The sequence below is a fragment of the Lynx rufus genome, unplaced genomic scaffold (genome assembly GCF_022079265.1).
Source record: "Lynx rufus isolate CCGP_SWC_20201006 ecotype Redwood Valley unplaced genomic scaffold, mLynRuf1.p SCAF_7, whole genome shotgun sequence".
In the NCBI taxonomy this organism is placed as follows: Eukaryota; Metazoa; Chordata; class Mammalia; order Carnivora; family Felidae; genus Lynx; species Lynx rufus.
Genome location: NW_025814889.1, coordinates 126,060,205 through 126,079,273, shown reverse-complemented (window position 1 = coordinate 126,079,273; position 19,069 = coordinate 126,060,205). Strand labels below are relative to the sequence as shown.

Below are 19,069 nucleotides of genomic sequence, written 5' to 3'. Positions count from 1 at the left end.
TAAGTAATGTGAACCTGATCCTACGTAAAGCGCTTCGAGCTCTGCCCGGCTCCTACTAACCACTCTTCCATCATCATCATCTGTGCAATGAGGAGGATGGACTCTGCACCCTGGGGTCAGCGTGAGGATGCAGAGAGGTCCCGGGCGACACTGCAGAGGAAGAGCTCTCTTGGTGTTGGTCGCTGGGATGTACTGAACAGCCCTGTTTTGCTTCTCACCTGCCCACACAGTGAAGGACTAATGCCCCCTGAACAGAAGGAAAGGGGAGAAGAACACGGGAGCTAGGCGGTCAGGACGAGCCTGCAGGATGTGTGGCGGGACAGGTACCCAGGCCACAAAATCACAAGGATGAGGCACGCTTGCTGCCAAGGCTCTGGAGGACTCAGAGGGGATGAAAGAAGCAAATGGAACACGAGCAGAAAAAAAGGGACCTCTCGCGACAGGCTGCTGACAATCCATCACCGAGTGGCTGAATAGAAGTCAACGTGCTGTCAGGGCTGATCTGTTTCTGCAGAATGTCTCACATATTTAACTTGAACTTAAAGAGGCCATGTTGAGCCTTTTCCACTTTGGCCTAGCGGTTATCTGTGGAAGGGCAGGACGCAGCCAGTGTCTGCAACGTTACCTTTAGCTCTGGCCTGGGATCCTCAGCACCTGATGCCCCGGCCAGTGGGTTAGACTGCTTCTGTTACCATTTTTCTACCTTTAAATTAAGGCCCCTGGGCCCAAAATTGAAGTACCTTTGTCCTTTAAATACCTGGATAATAATGGCTTCCCTACTACTCCCCACCCAGAGACTGATCAGGATCAACAGGTCTCTGTGATACACTCACCATTGAGGAAGACAAGAAACACATTTGGATAAGAGAGCTCTTCCCCACATAATAAATTCACGTCTTCTACTCCCAGGTTACTGGCTAATTTAACAATGGGTCCATCTTCCATGTCAGTTGTGATGTGTGTCATAAGGGCCAAATTTTTAACCAAACCACATGCCTAAAAAGCAAAGGACAGTCATTTCTAAGAATGACCATTAGTAATACAAAGTACCATTTGTGTCTGAAAATAGCTCACCGCTTTGCTGGCAGCAACATAAAGCAGTACAGCCTTGTAGGGGACACTTTGGGGATGATACAAAAGACTTAAAAACGTATATCCAGAGGAATTTACCCTAAAGTAATAAGCAAGGATATAAACCTAGATTTAGCCACAGAAGTGCTCAGCGTAGTACTATTTACAATGGCAAATAATGATGGCATCGTTTAATGCATCCTCAAAAAAAGCTGACTACATAAATTGTTATTCCCAGACAACGGAACGTCACAGTCATTAAGAGGACACTGTCTAAAAACAGTAAAGGATGGGGGCACCTGGGTGACTTAGTGGGCTAAGCATCGAACTCTTGGTTTTGGCTCAGGTCATGATCTCATGGTTCATGAGAAGCTTCTTGGTCCTAAAAGGCAAAGACAAGACCGAAGAAATGCTCCAGAGTAGAGATTAAGGAGACATGGCAACCGAAAGCAGTGGGTGATCCTGGGTCAGCAAAAAGACATTGGTGGGATAAGTGGCAAGATTTGAATAAGGTATAGATTCTATAACCCGTAATATATTCTGTAATCTATAGATTACAATACTGTTATCAATTTTAATTTCATCAGGCTGATAACTGAACAATCTAGGCGAGGGGTTATGGAAATTCTTTGTACCAATTTTGCAACTTTTGTGTACATCTGAAGTTTCTTCAAAATGAAAAGTAAATAAAATATTTTTGAATTTTTACACACCCCCCCAAAAATCTAAGATGAAATATGAACAAGGACATAACACAGCAAGTAAGAAAAAAAAAACAGTTGAGACATGGGACATGTAAAGATTGTCTTCCATTCTTCAAAACCATCTGCTACAGTGATGCACAAGTTAGCTGAAGCCATCTCCGGGAAATTCAGTGCTCCAAAGCTCAAGAAGTAGAAGTTATGCAAATGTGACAAGCTGCATAATTGTAGTGTGCATTTCCATAGGGTTTAAGATAAATTAGAAGACGGATGACAATTTTCTAAAAAATTATAACTCTGCCTGGCCTTCTATTTTCACCTCTCCCAAGTCATAACAAATTCCTACTCTTTGGAACTTACATCTTTTACATGTAATAACTAATGTATTTATTCATTCAGCATATATCTAAGGGGCCTCTACTGTGGACGAGGCTCTGTGCTAGGAACTCGTGGTAGAATGTGAACCTGACGAGGTTCTTTCCTCCGGAAACTCACAGTTCACAACGAACAGAATCGGGTAAAACCAAAAATGGTCAGCATGAAGGAGAAAGGGCCGTGATGCAGAAATGGTGATGCTGGGGGAGCAAACCTATTTAAGCTGCTTGGTTCTGTGCTCTCTGTTGGCTGCCCTGGCAAAAACCTGATGCCCGCCAAGCACACCTAAGGAAAATAAGGAGTTGTTTATAAAAAGAGATCCTCCTGAATAAAGATGATGGGCCTCCCAATTTTCCCTCACATTCTCATCCCCTCTTCATTGCATGGTTTGATTCTTGGGATAAGCTAAAACAAGAAAATTGGGATCATATTTCTGTTTAGGTGAGGTACTAAATCGAATGCCTCTGTAGGTACTGGTTTTGGAATGACACTGATGTCGTCCTGACAGGCTGCATCAATTTTTTCTCTGCCAGAGAGTGACTGACCCAAAAAAAGGATATGGCCTGGGGGGAACAGGGGCAGAATTAGAACACCACCAACAGATATTACCTCTGACACAGCAGAGACTTGTTAGATCCCTTACCTCTCCTTCAGGAGTGTCCGAAGGACAGAGCATTCCCCACTGAGATGGCTGGAGGGATCGAGGACCACTCACTTTTCTTGTTTTTTCAAACTGAGAAGAGATTCTTGTCATCATGCCCAGTGCGGATATATATGACAAGCGAGACAGCACTTGAGTCACACCCTGGCGGTCCATTTTAAATCTCTTTAGGGACCAATTTCCCTGTAGAAGAAAATAAATATATAAAAAGACCTAAGGCCACCACTGATCCGTTTGTATGTTGCCTGACACTTTCCAGCCCCTCTAAGAAGTTCATCACAGGAACTATTTGTGAAATGAGAGCCACAGTGCATATCCAGGAATCAAAATATCACAACTGAAATGAAAATTTAGCCTGGTCACTCCCTAGGATTTCTCTAGGGATTTAATGAATATCACCTATGTCTAGCAACCAGGCCAGAATGCTGTGATGTATCAGCCTTACCATGTCATAGCAGTTATTGTCTGAAGAACTAATTATATCCTGGCAAGCCAGTTCAACCAGAGACTTCCACTGGAAGCAATAAGCTAATTAACAGAACACTAGCAATTTCTACACATATTTTAAGGTAAAAGTAGCTGGAAGCTCAAAGAGATAATTTCATGTTGGAATGTGTCATTATTTGGATGTCTTCCAAAATCTGTCTTAATTAGAGGAGAATATACTAATAGAAAAGGACCAGAAAAATGACTCCAATAGCAGTTATCAGGGATAATGAATAAACTGTAAGCTTCTTAATCAAGGCTAAAAGCTGCATATATATTCATATGAAGAAATATTATGTATCCGCTGCGGCTAAATCTTCAACATTAAATTTAGTTTATCTCCTTTGCATTCAATATACTGAATCATATTAAATCTATCATCTTATAGTTGTAGCAAATAAACATATACATTAAATATTCTGAAAGATAATTTAAAGATGAAGGTTAGCAATAATTAAATTTTCAATTCATGGTAACATGAACTAGCAGTAGAAAAGAGTATGTGTAGGAAAGTAAAGTAGAAAATGTCAAAAAATCACTGATTCAATAATCTGAGTCAAAAGAAAGGACTACATCTGCTAAACGGTGAGTCTTCATTTTTCTTTTGAGAATCTGATGAAAGCTGTGTCTGTTCTCTTGGGAAAAATGCATGTAGGACCATGAACACAAAATTTTAAAACATTTCACTTACAGGGGAGCTCACAGATCCCAAGCTAAAAACTCTAACGGAGAAAAACTGCTAGAGTTTCAGAAGGAGATAAGGTGATCTGTTTGAATTAAAATGTGTGACTCTGGGGCAGTTCCCTCACGAACTAATGTTTAATCATCATTACAGTAAAGATCTATCACTGCAGAAACTTTGAGTTCTTGGTAACATGGAAAAGAGTTAAATTCTAGGAAGAAGCTCTGTACATTTTACAAAGCAAAGAAACAGAGCAAACACATTTATTCCACAAGTTTTTGCATTGCTTCGTCAGTGAACTCCTTTTCTGCTCTGAATGAGGGTAAACTAGCAAATGGACTGATGCCCAGAGAGTAGGTGTGAGGAAGGTAAATAAATATTCCACACAGAGCTAAAATAAGGCAGCAGCTGCTGGCAAACGGGAAGTAGATGGGAAGTGAAGCCAAGGTGTCCAACAAGAGGATTTGTTCTAGTCTTCTGCGTGAGTATTACAAGAAGGGAGAGGAGAGAAACAGACAAGGAGATAAAAATTGCTCTTCTGAGAGCAACGTATTTGTTGCAAATATTCTACTTACAGTAACACAGAATTTAGGAAGAGAACACAAGTTTTTCTGGCTGCCTACAGACTGGGGTACACCTACAACAAGGCTTTTTCAAATAAGCAGGCTATCTCTGGGAGGTAGAGCCGTGTCCCTAAGGGGTAAAAGAACTACTCCATAAAGCTATCAGGACCTGAAAATCATGGGTCAGAAAGCGAGGAAAAGTAATTCTAACTGATGTGCGTTCAAGTGCTCTTTGGAGGCTTCTCTTCAAATGTCCAGGGAGCTACTTTCACACAAGTTCGGGCCACAAGAGTTTAATGTGCCTAAATAGGCACAAAGGCCCAGTTCGTGTCAAGTTAGAGGTAGCTGTCACGGCAAGGACAGTTCACACAGACCCGCCTGCTAGTTTCTAAAGACAAGAACTGAAGCAAGTCTGCCACTAATTCTGTCATTGTTAAGGGAATCGACGTGTTCTAGCACATTATCCTTTTGTCGGGGCAAACTCCCATCTATAAAACTAATTTTATGTCTGGCATACAAAACACAACTAGACTTCATCAGATAGACCTATAGTTGTTATGCTTTAAGAAAGGGAGCAAAAACCTATCTGATAACCCTTTATGAACAGCCAGGGGCCCTGAATACACAGCAGCTGCCGAGGCCTGAATTCATCACTCACGTGAGGAACAGCTGATAGCCCTACGAGGAACATAAACCTACAATGAAATGAAACATTTTGTATTGTTTTGGACAAAAACTGTCATTAATAAACCTACTTGCAATATATCAGTTTTATTACAGAAAACAAGGGGAAGAAGTATCCTTTAAAAGAAGGGCTATTCTCAGTTAAACTAAAAGATTTTTCCTCTATGTAAGAGTCTATTTTCTTACGGCCTTATAGAACATAGACTATAATTTGGCAATAAAGTCACACAGTAACAAGATTCCTAGTGATAACATTTAAACATTTAAACTATGGACTGTCTTTCAAGGTCAAAAATGTGTGATTTGTAAACATCCTCCAAATATAAACGTTATTTTTTCACCTACATTCCCAAAGTACTTTCAGTTTCCATTCCACTGAACAGAGGTATAAATAAGTTACAAAAGCCTCAACAAATGCGTGGAGACTTACGGTGGAAATGGCATTCACCATGCCATTGGTGATCTGGTCCTGACGCATGTGTTTCACAACATCGAACTGGGCAGCTCTTTGCTTAGGAATCACCTGGTCTGCAATCTTCTTCATTTCAGAATTAAATTTTTTGAATAAATCTTCAAAAAGAAGTGATAAAAGCTAAAAAAAAAAAAAAAGTATACAGTGAACTTTCAAAATGCATTACTAGTCTGTATGATAAACTTTAGGTCCTTATTAAACTTTTTAAAAAAGAGACAGAGAAACTGCTGAACAATGAAAAAATATTTTAAAATTCAACTGGATACATATGTACTTTTCTATGCGCTTATCACTATGCTAGGCACTGGGAGTAAAGCAAAAATGATGACAAAATTTCTGTACTCAAATATATTTCATTTAGACCAGTCACTTCCAGACTTTTAGATTTCACTGACCAGTGACCTAAGTTTCAATTTTACAGATAAAGATAATTAAAACCCAAAGGGGAGTGGCAGAGAAGAATTACCATTAAAAAGTCTCACAACACCAAAAAATGTGGTGCCTTTTGGACCTCTCCTATATCCCTGGTAAAAATGTAAATTGCTACAACTACTTGGAGGACAGTTTTCCATTCATTAATCTAGTCTTCCCTAAGCCCCCTCAGTTCCTCCCCAGGTACACCCCCACAGCAGTGCTTCTCAAACTTCTGCATGCATGGTAATCACGCTCAAGGATTGTTAAAACACAAATTGCTGGCCCCACCCCTACAGTTTCTAATTCAATAGGTCCAAGAATTTGCATTTCTAACAAGTTCCCAGGAGATGCCGGGAGCTGCTGGTGGGGGAAGGGCACCTTGAGAACCACAGCCCTACAGAAATGTGCATCAGTACAGGAGATATTCACAGCATTATTTGTATGAGCTATAAACTTGAAGTCAAACAAGTAATAATTTAGTTGGACAAATTGCAGCATACTTGAAATAATGGAACACTATAGAGCAATGAAAATGAACAAAAAATAACCACAAAGTCACGGCTGGATCCTAAAAGCATAGTATTGAGTGAAAGAAGCCACATATATATATATTATGATTCCATTACCTAAAGTTCAAAACCAGCAAAAATTGAACTAGAATTTGATGGCCAAACTCTACAGAAAAGCAAGGATGTGAATACCATAAAAATCAGGCTAAGGGTCTTACCTTGGGAGGGGAGGATTTCAATCAAGTAGGGATATGTTGGGGGTGGGGACCTTCTAAAGTGTTGAAATTTTATTTTTCAATCTGAGCATTATTTACAAAGCTATTTGTTTTATAACAATTTATTAAGCTGGAATTTATGTTTTATGCATTTTTCTGTCTGTAATGTTTCTCAATAAAAAGATTTTAAAATAAAAAACACCCATGTACTGACATCATCTCATTTTCAAAAACACATTTTAACATCAAAAATGGCAGAGCAAATAATCTCAAGAGAAAAACACAAAAAAGTAAATACAATTTGTTTGATAAAACTCACATCATCCATCTTTACTTATTCCTCTCCAGACCAGTGAAAACTGGACCACAGACTCACACCAATCATCAGACCAATGGTCTGGGCCTAAGTCTACATAAGCAGAGAAGGATGTAAAGGCAATAGAGACCAAAGTAAAGTCCAAAAGGACACAGTTCAGCCAATGCTAGAAAAAAAAAAAAGTGTTTAATCCCTTACATAAGATTATTGGAAAACAGGATTAATGAATGATTTCATGGAAGAGATGAATAGCAGAGGTGGAAGGAAAGCTAGGATTTGGAGGGAGTAGAGAGCTTAAGAAAGTTTGCAAATTCCACATCCAGTAGGATGCAGAAAGTCACACGACAACATACTTTTCCACTCTAATAACAAAAACAGATAAATCAACTACAAAGTCATACATTTCTGGGGTTCAACAGAGAGGTAAGGCTGCAAGGCACCCAGGTGAGCTGAATACAAAGAGTAACAGTCTCTCCCAAGGGAGATGGGACACATGACAGAGATGAAGTCTGCCACAGAAGAAGAAATCAGTCAAAATTTTAAGGACTTCTTACAAGCCAAATGTGGGCTACCATGGAAGCTTAGATGCCTTCTGAGCCTCAGACCTACAAGAGGATCCATACACCCAAGTTCTTTGCTGTGGAGTGCTCATGGAAGACTGAAGTAAAGCAAAAGACCGGAGAAAGATTCCTTCACTGGAACAAGCAATAAAACCTGATTTCCCTGGACTTTCTCTCGCATGAAGCAAAATCTTTAAGTCACTGGAGAAGTCAGGAAACCCTCCTGCCAATAGTTCCGGGCAAAGGTGACCTGCACTGAGAGAAGGACAGAAGCAAAAGTCATCTGTCCCTAAGGGTGGAGAGGAAAGCCCCCCTGCTCCCACCCTAAGTCTTACATCTAGTAACAAGCAACAGCATTCTACTGCTGGAGGGAGGCCAGCAAACCCTCTGGTCACCAATTCCAGGAAAAGGTACAAGGCCAGAGGAAAGAGGAGGAGAAGCCAAACCATCTTGCCCTGGGAGAGGAGCAGGAAACATGCCTGGGTCAAGGATTCTGCACTCGTACATGGCAGGGGCCAGATACCACTGGGAAGGGCAGGAAACTGAAAGCTTTGCTTTATAAAATTGGGGAAGAGGACAGAATACCCATTCTTACCACTCCTACTCAACACTGTATTGGCGGTACCATTCAGTACACTAGGGCAAGAAAAAAAATATGTAAGTGTTGGAAAGGAAAACTGTTATTACTTGCAGATACCATGTATGTCCATATAAAAAAAATCCCAGAGTCTTAAAAAAAAAAAAAAAAACCTACTAGAACCAATGAGTTTAGCAAGCTTGTAAGATACAAGGTTAGTATACAAAAAGCTGAGAGACATTAAGAGAATCTCAATAGCAGAGATATACTATGTTCATGGATTAGAAGACTCAGTATTTAGATGTCAATTCTCCCCCAAATCTATAAATTCAAATGCAATCTCTATCAAAAACTAGCAGGCTTTTTATTATTATTTTTTAATGGAGACAGTAATTCTAACACTTAAGTTGAAATGTTAAAATTCCTAAGTTTATGATGATAGAAAGAAAAAAAAACAACCCTTCATCTGTGGAGGTAACTAGAGAGCTAAATTAACACTCTGTAAACTGGCTAAAAAAAAAATCCAGCAAGCATTTATTCTCCCTTTTCCATATAAATTATGTCTCAGGGAAACCAAAGAGATGATACTGAAAAGTATTCTTTATTGAAAAATTCTAGCCAAAATAAGCAGAAAAAGTATCACTATTTTCCATGCCCTAATTAAACAATGGATAATGGAATAATCATCATCAGCTGTTAAATAAAACCATCAGGAGAAAAGTTGATGGGGAACTTCACAGATGAATCAGGGTCCCAAATACTGGATATTTCCCTGGAATTTCTCTCTCTCACATGAGAGAAAGATCCCAATGATCAATTCTCATGGCACCATGGGATCAAATTCCCAGTGATCAATTCCCATGGCACCAAATACAGATACAACTAGTCATATTCTTCCTGATAGGATATAACAGCAAACTGTACAATGGCATTCTAGCCAAAAAAAAAAAAAAAAAAACTTGAATTTGATCTAGCCTCTCAATTTAATTCCTGGTTTAAAAGAAATTTAAAGGAGAGAAATAGAGAGGAATATATAGTTGAAAGTCACCATGAGGAAACCACCAGCAAAACCCAGAATTACAAAAAATAAATAAATAAATTCTAAATCAATAAGGAAAATGCAAACAACCCAAAAAGCATTTCAAAGAGGGAAAAACAGGAATGGTCAATAAGCATATGTAAAAGAGGCTCAACCTCATTAGTAATAAAGGAAATGCAAATTAACATCACAAAAATTTTAAAGTTTGATACTAAGGCACAGAATGGAGATGATCAGGAACTCATATACGGTATAATGTACAAATACTTGGGAAACTAGTTTGACATTCTCCAGTTAAACTGAAGATTTAACTTGACTCTAGGATTTGGCAATCCTATTTGTAGAAACTCTTGCATATGGGCACCTGAAAAAATAAGTATGAATGTTAATATTTTTTAAAAAGGGAAATCATACAAAGGCCTTGACTGGTAGAATGGATAAAGTGTTATTTATCATCTATATCATATCATATTCCATATATACAATGGAATATAATACAAAACTGGAAGTACAGTGACACCCAACAATACAGATCTTAAGAACAATGTTGAATGAAGAAAATGTTCCAGAAAAAGGTACATGGTATGAATCTATTTTTACAAAACTCAAAAATAAGCAAAACTTATACTTTAATAATATATATTACATTTTTTAAATTAAAAATTCAGATGATATAATAAAAAAAAGTGCAAAAATTCAGGATAAGGGGAAAAGAGAAACAGAGTAAGGAAGAAATACACCGGTTAACGGAATGGTATTAACGGTTGATTATTAAGAATTAATAGTCAGAGAGTGGATCTGAGGGTGTTGATTTTACTTGTACCCTTCAAAACTTTATGTAACATTTTTATTTTCATGTTAAAAATTACATAATAAAGTATTAAATGATATTAAGCCATGGTAACTATCTGAAATAGTATAACCACAGAAACCAAGTCAATGGGATGTAATAGGAAGTCATAAGAACAGACAAGAACAGTTCTGTTTCCAGAATTGGTAGAGAAGCTCCTATCAGATGGGCTCATCTGCTAATAGTTATAAACTCCAGACAAAATATCAAAACTATCTGAGGCCACTGAAGAGCGTCTAAAAGCAGGCAGAAACTGGAGGAAAGCCAACATGTCTCAAAAGTGAATGGCACTGGGTGCATTTCCCGTTGTTAAGGCTTTTCAATTAAGGGGAGGCCACATTGGTAAGAAGGGTCAAAGCTACGTTGAGAAGCTAAAACTCAGAGAGAGACCCAACGTCTTACTGGATTGAAGACCCAGAGGAAAAAGATCTGTGCTACCACAACAGCTGGAAAGGGGAAAATGACAGAACCACAGGGAGGAAACCCCAATTATGTATGTAAACTTACAAATCTCTGGGTGACCCCTGAACTACACATTGAGAAGTGTGGCCCAAATCTTCCCACTGCCCCAAATCTGGGTGGAGGTTGTAACCGATTTTTCCCAATCGGGTAGAAATAAACGAAGCTGAAGACTAGGTCACTAAGGCTGTACTGGTTGTGTCTTGTTCACAGGAAACATTCGTTTGGAGCCCTGAGCCACTCCATTGCCACAACACTGGAAAGGTCAGGCCCTAGCCAAGACCAGCCTTCCACCCTTCCCACACCCTATAGCAGAGTACCACCAACTGACCTCCATCAACACCATGTAAAACAAAAGAATCACACAGCCAAATCCTGCCTGAATTCCTGACCCACAAAACTGTGAGGTATAATGAAATGGTTGTTAATTTAAGCCACAGTTTTGGGATAGCATGCAACACAGCAACAGATAACCAGAATACCATCTATAAAAAGTTCCCAAAACTAAACTGGTGGCTCACTACAAACAAACAGCAGGTACGCTTCTTCAACAATCAAATATAATAGATACTACAAACACTTCAGTGCCTCTGTACAATTAATTGCGTTAGTTTCTTTTTCTCCCTTTTGTAGGCATTTTTTTTTCCTTTACAGAGAAAGAAAAAAGCTTGATGTCTTTGTAATCTAAGTCACCTAAAAAAACATTAAAGCAATATCATGGGGGCATCATATATACACTACTTACTGAAGTGGGAATTCTGAACTCAGCGAAACCATGTAAGCTAAAGATTATCCAAGTTCCATACTGACTATATTCTTGAATGTTTATAACCCATAGGTAGCTTCTGGACTCATAATGAAGAAGATATTCAAAGCAAATGACTTTTCTCCTCGAGCTAACTGCTGAAGAATTGCCAAAGTGGAATGTGATTTTATGCTTTTCCCCCTTAAGTTAGGACATGTCCTTCCACTTTTCTACTAAAATCAACTTTGCAGAGAGGAGAGCCAGGACCTTGGACTTGAATGTACCATGTCAGAAGTGTTCTAAAAAGAAAACTTCCTCCTCTGAGAGCTTAATCCTTTCTTCAACTCAGACCCAGCAGCTTCACTCATGGAAAGAATATGGGAATGGAAGCAGGTGCAGAGGGGTGAGCAGGATGAAGAGGCCCATTGCAGCAACTTCCTGTGGAAACTGGCAAAAGGAACTTGAATAAGCCTCCTGAACAGAAGCAAATGCCCTTAACCTAAACCACAAAGGCTCAGCTCTATTTTAATTAGTCCTTTACACTTAGACTTTTGTGTCTCAAATTATGACAAAGTTTCTTGGATCCCAGCTGAATTCGCCATAGCCCCCCGATTCAAACGCAAGGAAACGCCTCTTGTCCTAAACAAGTAAAACATTAAGAGCACACTCCACAGAACTACTGCCTCATTAAATTTCTCCCCCTCTAGATTTTTGGTTTAAGAGAAATTACGTTCTCCAGTTCACAGGGCAGTAGGAAACTACAAGGCCAAATCACACAATAAGCCACATTATCTAGGTCAAGAGTAAAATGATTAAAAGAGATGAAACGCTGGTGATAATATTCAACACCTTTCATTGCTAGTATTAGGCCTTCCAGCCAGCTTGCGACAGGAACACTAAAGAGCAAATTATATTTAAGGAAAAAATGCTGACAGCTCATCAATTGATTTTCAATGAAAATGCTAAAAAAAATTAATAAAGAAGTTAAGCTGCTGAAATACAGTTTCACCAATTAGCTTAATGTCAGAGAATTCTAATTAGGCGTCTTGAGATTGCTATTTAGTGTTAAGCCTTCAGAGTGCCAAATTCTCCTTTTCACACAAACTGGTTGCAAAATTAAAGACATTAGGCAGCCTTAATTACATTATCAGAACAGCTGGGATTAGGCAATCTCTGAAGTCAAGACGGCATTCTTTTGTCACAGGGTGGAAATCCCTGGCTTTCCAGGGTGCCGGATTTTTGGTGCCGTTCCATATCTCACCCATACAAAGCGAGCTGCATTAGAAACAAAAAATTTGCAGACAAAGAATAGAGTAATGCTCAGCAAATAATGAACACATTACCGAAAAAGAAAAGGTAGGTGAAAAGATTAAGCCTGAAATCGGTAGGTTTTGCTAACACCTCTACTGGCGGCTGGCCTGCCAGCCCTCTGGTGGCAGAGAGACGGAGGGAAAGCTCTGTGAACCCACTTGGCCAGTGGATCCAGCTCTGTTATCTAAAGCTGAAGCACATTTATACTCCCTCATCCCATGGGGTGTGAAATTAGCAGCTATTGTTTTTACACATTTTTGCCAACACAATGCCTTTTATGTCTTTACATTGTTTATAAAGCAATGTTTTCTTGCACACGGGAACTCTCTTTTTAATTCTAATTTTTTAAGCAACAGGATAGTCTCTCCTCTCCTGACTCCATTACTTATGCTTAAACAATCAACATTTTTTTAATGAACTCATTTAACAGCATGATTTTTGCCAATTAAATAACTAAAAATTGGGACTGATGGTGGTGGGGATACCCATGATACCCTGAACAGAGGTCAATCTGAAGGTGGCGGAAAACCCACCTGCTAGCATCAACCATTAACCACACAGAACTTCCCCAGCAGTCCAGACACTAACCTTCTTCCAAAACCTAAAAGTGCTATCACTTTTTAATCCTACTTTTAAAGTTTTAGTTGTAGTATCTGTTATCCTAGCCACCAACATCTGTCACATGCAATACTGTCACAGCCTCTTAACTGGCTCATTCCTGGCCTATTCGTTTCCATATCAGCGCTTTCTAAAATAAAAATCAGATCATGTCACTTCCGTGATTATAATTCTCCAGTGGTTTCCCACTACAAGGAAAACGAAATCCAAAACCCCTTCCATGGCCCACAGACTAGTTCTCCAATGTCCTCTGCACCCTCCCTGCGCCCCCCTCCCCAGCCCCACTGCCTCATGCACTCCAGCTGCCCTGATCCTCCTCCAGCCCCCTGGTGCTGGAACTGTGCAGGGCTGTGCACATGTGCAAAGGGCTATTGCTGGAATGCAGTTCCCAAGGTTGCCTGAGACTAGTTTCTTCTCATTCAATTCTCAGAGGCATGTCTGAGGGCCCAGCTTAAAATACAGCACTTTTTTCAAAGAGATCTTTCCTAATCATGCTGACTAAAGTAACATGCCTTTCCTCCACCAACAACCCAACTCTCTAACATTAGCCTATTTGGGGTTTTCTTTAAACACATATGACTGTTTAACATCATCTCATTTCTTTGCTGTTTATTTGTTCACTGTCTCCCCTACCAAAATGCACTCTTGAGACCAGGTGCCTCAGAGAGTGTCACTCACCAATGCATCTCTGGTGCCTAGCACTTTACAGGGGGATTAGAAAGATGAATATAAAGTATTCTTGTCCCCAGTGAGCTTACTGTCTAGGGCAGGGGGAAGAAGCTGGCAGGTAAAGAATTATGTAGACTTTAGCATATAAATAAAGACCTGAACAAAGTGTCTTTGGCATTTGGAAGACAGAGCAACTAACTTCTCCTGGGGTTCACAGAAGGTTTCAAAGAGGGTGACTCCAAGAATGAAGAACGGATAGCAGCTCCTCAGTTGGGGGAGGGTAAAGGGACACGGGAGAGGGGCAACTTAGGCAGAAGGCAGAACTCAAAGGTGTGGAAGGATGAAAGAGCATCATGGAGTGTTTGGGAAGATGTAAGTGGCCTGCCTTGGCATGAGACAGGGCTAGAAAGGTACAGTGGGGCAAGATCATCAGGGACCCCGCTAGAGTCTACACTTTGTGCTACAGAGCAAACTTTTACGAATCCCCCAGAGGAGAGGCAGGGAAAGAGACAGCAGGTAGAGAAATAAGCCCTTATACCTCACCTCGGCCAGAGAGGCTCCGTTTTTATTTAATACTGGGATTCTGAGTAAGCATTAATGCTTTGAAAAACCTTGAACCCCACACCTACACCTGAAGCTCAGGCCCACTGACATAAAGTAATTAAATCACCTGTCCTGCCAACTCCAATCGCTTGTTACCATAATAGTCTCTGTCATCCACTTTGTTATCTCCTTGGGCCAGAATCACTCTTCGCACCATCACTGCAGTGTAGATACATTTTGCTCGGAAATTGAATTCTTTAACCTGTAATATAGGAGTTAGAGAAAATTTCTGAGACAATGCACATTGGCCACTATCAACTCCTTCCTTCCTTCCCCGTACATTTCATGCCATTCCCTCAAAGAGGTGGAGCCCACCACCCTCCCTGGGCTGGCCCATGGACTCGCAGTTACCACTTCCTTTCTCTGGGTCCTGAGGCACCGAGGCAGTCCAAGAGACTGTCTCTGTCTCTGCTGGAGACAGAGAGGCTGCCTGGAAAAGCAGTGGGGAGCCAGAGACACTCACTGTAGCTGTCCTGACTTTTAAATGGTCATCCAGAATTTAAAATTCTATTGAGACCTAGTTTTGATATTAAGAATTTTCTAATTCTTTGAATTAGTCAAAACACATACAAATGGCAGAATCAGAGATCTGTATATTATTTAGCCAACAAGGTGTTTTAAAATAAGAATATCCAGGGGCGCCTGGGTGGCTCAGTCGGTTGAGCGTCCGACTTCAGCTCAGGTCACGATCTCGCGGTCCGTGAGTTCGAGCCCCGTGTCGGGCTCTGGGCTGATGGCTCAGAGCCTGGAGCCTGCTTCCATTCTGTGTCTCCCCCTCTCTCTGCCCCTCCCCCGTTCATGCTCTGTCTCTCTCTGTCTCAAAAATAAATAAAACGTTAAAAAAAAAAAAACTTAAAATAAGAATATCCAATCTGAATGTATTTCGGTGGTCACTGTCCACTTCCACAGATCCCTTGACTTTCCTTTATGATCAGTTCCTGAAGGGAGAGTATGTAACCCTAGAATTAGATCATTTGTGAATAATACACATGAACAATACACTCATTATAAGCCAGACTACAGTATTTGGTTAGTAAGAATGTCTAATAAATAATACTATCACTTAGAAAGGGTAACGTTATAGTAAATGGAGAGGAATGATTACTCCCTTATGGCCCACATCCCTCATGGCCAATCTCTGTTTAATGGTAAATTAATAAAAAGTAAATACAACTGGCCTTTAAACAACATAGGCATGTGGGGCATCGACTCCTTGCACAGTTGAAAATCTATGTATAAATTTTACCTCCCCCAAAACTTAACTACTAATAGCCTACTGTTTACCAGAAGCCTTATTGATAACATAAACAGTCAACACATATTTTGATTGTTACATACTGTATTCTTACAATAAAATAAGAGGGGAAAAAATGTGACTAAGAAAATCTTAAGGAAGAGAAAATATATTTATGGTACTGCACTGTACTTAGTGAAAGAAAAAAACAACACATATAAGGGGACCCATGCAGTTTATTTTATTTTTTAAATATATGAAATTTATTATCAAATTGGTTTCCACATAACACCCAGTGCTCATCCCAAAAGATGTGCTGTTCAATACCCATCACCCACCCTTCCCTCCCTCCCACCCCCCATCAGCCCTCAGTTTGTTCTCATTTTTTAAGAGTCTCTTATGCTTTGGCTCTCTCCCACTCTAACCTTTTTTTTTTTTTTTCCTTCCCTTCCCCTCCCCCATGGGTTCCTGTTAAGTTTCTCAGGACCCACATAAGAGTAAAAACATATGGTATCTGTCTTTCTCTGTAGATCCATACAGTTTATACCCGTCTTATTCAAGGGTCAACTGCATTAAGCACAGGTTCCAAGGCCAAAAGATGGATTCTAGCTCTCTGTCTACTAACCAGCTGGGTGGCAAGACAAACCATCCAGCTTGTCTGGACTGGAGAATCTGTACTGTAAGTAAAGGTGGCTGGACAATGTGAACTCTAAAATTCATGGTCTATGGGGCACCTGGCTGGCTCAATCAGTTAAGTGTCCAACTCTTGATTTCAGCTCGGGTCATGATCTCACGGTTCGTGAGTTTGAGCCCCATATCACTATTAGCGCAAAGCCTACTTGCATGCTCTCTCTCAAGATAAATAAACTTAAAATCAAATCAAATTAAATTAAATTCAAGGTCTAGGAGATAAACCAACTAGTATTTTAAAAAAGTATCTATGATGGTAATGGTAGCACAACGGTGAGAATGTACTTAATGCCACAGAACTGTATACTTAAAGATGGTAAATTTTCATATGTATTTTACAATAAAAAGAATAAGTGAGCAAGGCCCTATAAGCTTGCTTCATTTGAAAACATCTAATACCATCAGGGCTCCTGGGTGGCTCAGTTGGTCAAGCGTCCAACTTCAGCTCAGGTTATGATTTCATGGGTCATAAGTTCAAGCCCCACGTCAGGCTCTGTGCTGACAGCTCAGAGCCTGGAGCCTGCTTCGGATTCTCTGTCTCCTCCTCTGTTTGCCCCTTCCCCGTTCACATTCTGTCTCTCTCTCAAAAATAAATAAAAACATATACATATATATATATGTATAATATATATACACACACACACACATATGTATGTGTATATATATGTATGAAATATATATATACGAAATATATGTGAAAATTAAAAAAAAAAAATCTAACACCATCTCTGCCCTTCAAAACCATGAAATCTAGTAGCAGCACTAATATAGGTATGAATATAAAAAACTGTAATTTTAAATCAAAAGAACCACAAGAGAGTAAACAGGATGATAATGATGGAATACAGCTAACATTCCCAAAGTACAAATAAACCACTGATAATGGGAGATTATTTCCACGGGGGCAGTCCAGTCCTTTTCAGAGTCTCTCTTTTCTTACAGAACCAGATTTTAATTAATGTAAACTTGTATTCAAAATTCTTCAACACAAGGACCCCACAATGACCACAGCTCACACTTGTTCAGTGCTACTCACTGGGACGTGTGTCAGGATGGTAGAAGCCAGGAGTTCTCTTGCCTCCTCTATTTTGGTCTTCTTTGGTCCACCTCCCCACATCCTTTGCCTCCTTACTTTGTTCCCTATATATTTTAACGCCTATAAAAACAGAATATAATGATGTTTGAATGACACCACTAGAGGAAATTTATTAAACACCAACCCATACATAACACTATAAGCAAAAAGACAAGGATTCTGGTTATAGAGAATGCTGCATGAGGTTTAGTCAAAAATCAACATTTGTCATGGATCAATGACAAAAAGCATTATATGCTGTCCAATACACTGGTTCCCTTATTTTATAGTTTTCTTATTACAAAATTGATACATGATCACTGTAGGAAGTTTAGAATACACAAATGAACAGATTATGCATATATACACACATGCATTACGTATATGAAGCAGCCACCAATCCTCCTCCCAGAGAGAACCACTGTCCACAGTTAACATTCTGGAGCTGCGCCTCTTTTCCCTCAAAAAGGAAGCACATCATGTTAAGACCTCTATCCTGAAAGCTACAAAGCATTGCTGGGAGAAAACAAAGCCTAAGTAAATGGAGGGTTATGTCATTTTCATGGACTGGGAAGGTTTAATAGTGTTAAGATGGCTTACTGTTACAATTCTCTCCAAACTGACCAAAAATCTATTGATTCTACAATTTACTTGGAAATGCAAAAGACCTAGAATAGCTAAAGTGCTCTTGAAAAAGGAAAGTTGGAAGATTTACATTAGCTACTTTTGATTAGAAAGCTATGGTACTCAAGGCAGTGTGATACTGGCATAAGGACAAATAGATCAATGGAAGAAAATACATCCAGAAATAAACCCATGCTTTCATGGTCAGATGATTTTTGACAAAAGTACCAAAGCAATTCAATCCGCAAGGGAAAATCTTTTCCACAAATGGTGTTGAAACAATTAAGCAGCTACAAAGTAAAAAATTAACTCTGACCTCTACCTCACAACAAATAAAAAAATTATTAGTTTAAGTGGATTTCAGACATAAGCATAAATACTAGAACCATATTCTTGCCCTTGGAGTAAGAGAAACTTCTTTACACAGGACAGAAATCAATAACTGTAAGTCAAACCAAAAAAAAAAAAAACGTTATGATACATAAATCTGTCAAGGGATTTATATCCAGAATGTTTTTTAAAGGACTTTTAAAAGTTCAATACTAAAAAGACAACTCAACGAGGAAAACGAGCAAAATATTTGGACATACTTCACCAAGAAAGTCAGTCAGTAAGTCCATGAAAAAGTGTTAAACATCAGTAGTCATCAGGGAAACACATATTAAAACCACAATGGTACAGACACCACTGAACGCCTAGTAGAATGGCTAAAATTAAAAGGACTGACAAGACCAAATGTTGGTGAGGATGCGGAGCAATCGGAACTCTCACACAGGGGGGTGGGACTGCAAAATGGTACAACTGCTTGGGAAAAAGGTGTGGCAGTTCCAACCTTATAAAAAGTTATATTCACAATGGCTCTTTGA

The 19,069-nt window shown here is 39.5% G+C and overlaps 1 protein-coding gene across 1 annotated transcript in view; it reads right to left on the bottom strand.

Annotated features, from left to right (window-relative positions):
* The window catches only part of POLR3B (RNA polymerase III subunit B), a 104,594-nt gene that overhangs the window by 56,183 nt on the left and 29,342 nt on the right, over nt 1-19,069 (bottom strand). Inside the window, exons 11-15 of the mRNA XM_047066868.1 lie at nt 17,541-17,660; nt 14,648-14,782; nt 5,654-5,815; nt 2,791-2,991; nt 834-996 (exon numbers count right to left, since the gene is read on the bottom strand). Of these exons, the coding sequence (XP_046922824.1) occupies nt 834-996; nt 2,791-2,991; nt 5,654-5,815; nt 14,648-14,782; nt 17,541-17,660 (781 nt within the window). The remainder of the gene's footprint in view (nt 1-833; nt 997-2,790; nt 2,992-5,653; nt 5,816-14,647; nt 14,783-17,540; nt 17,661-19,069) is intronic.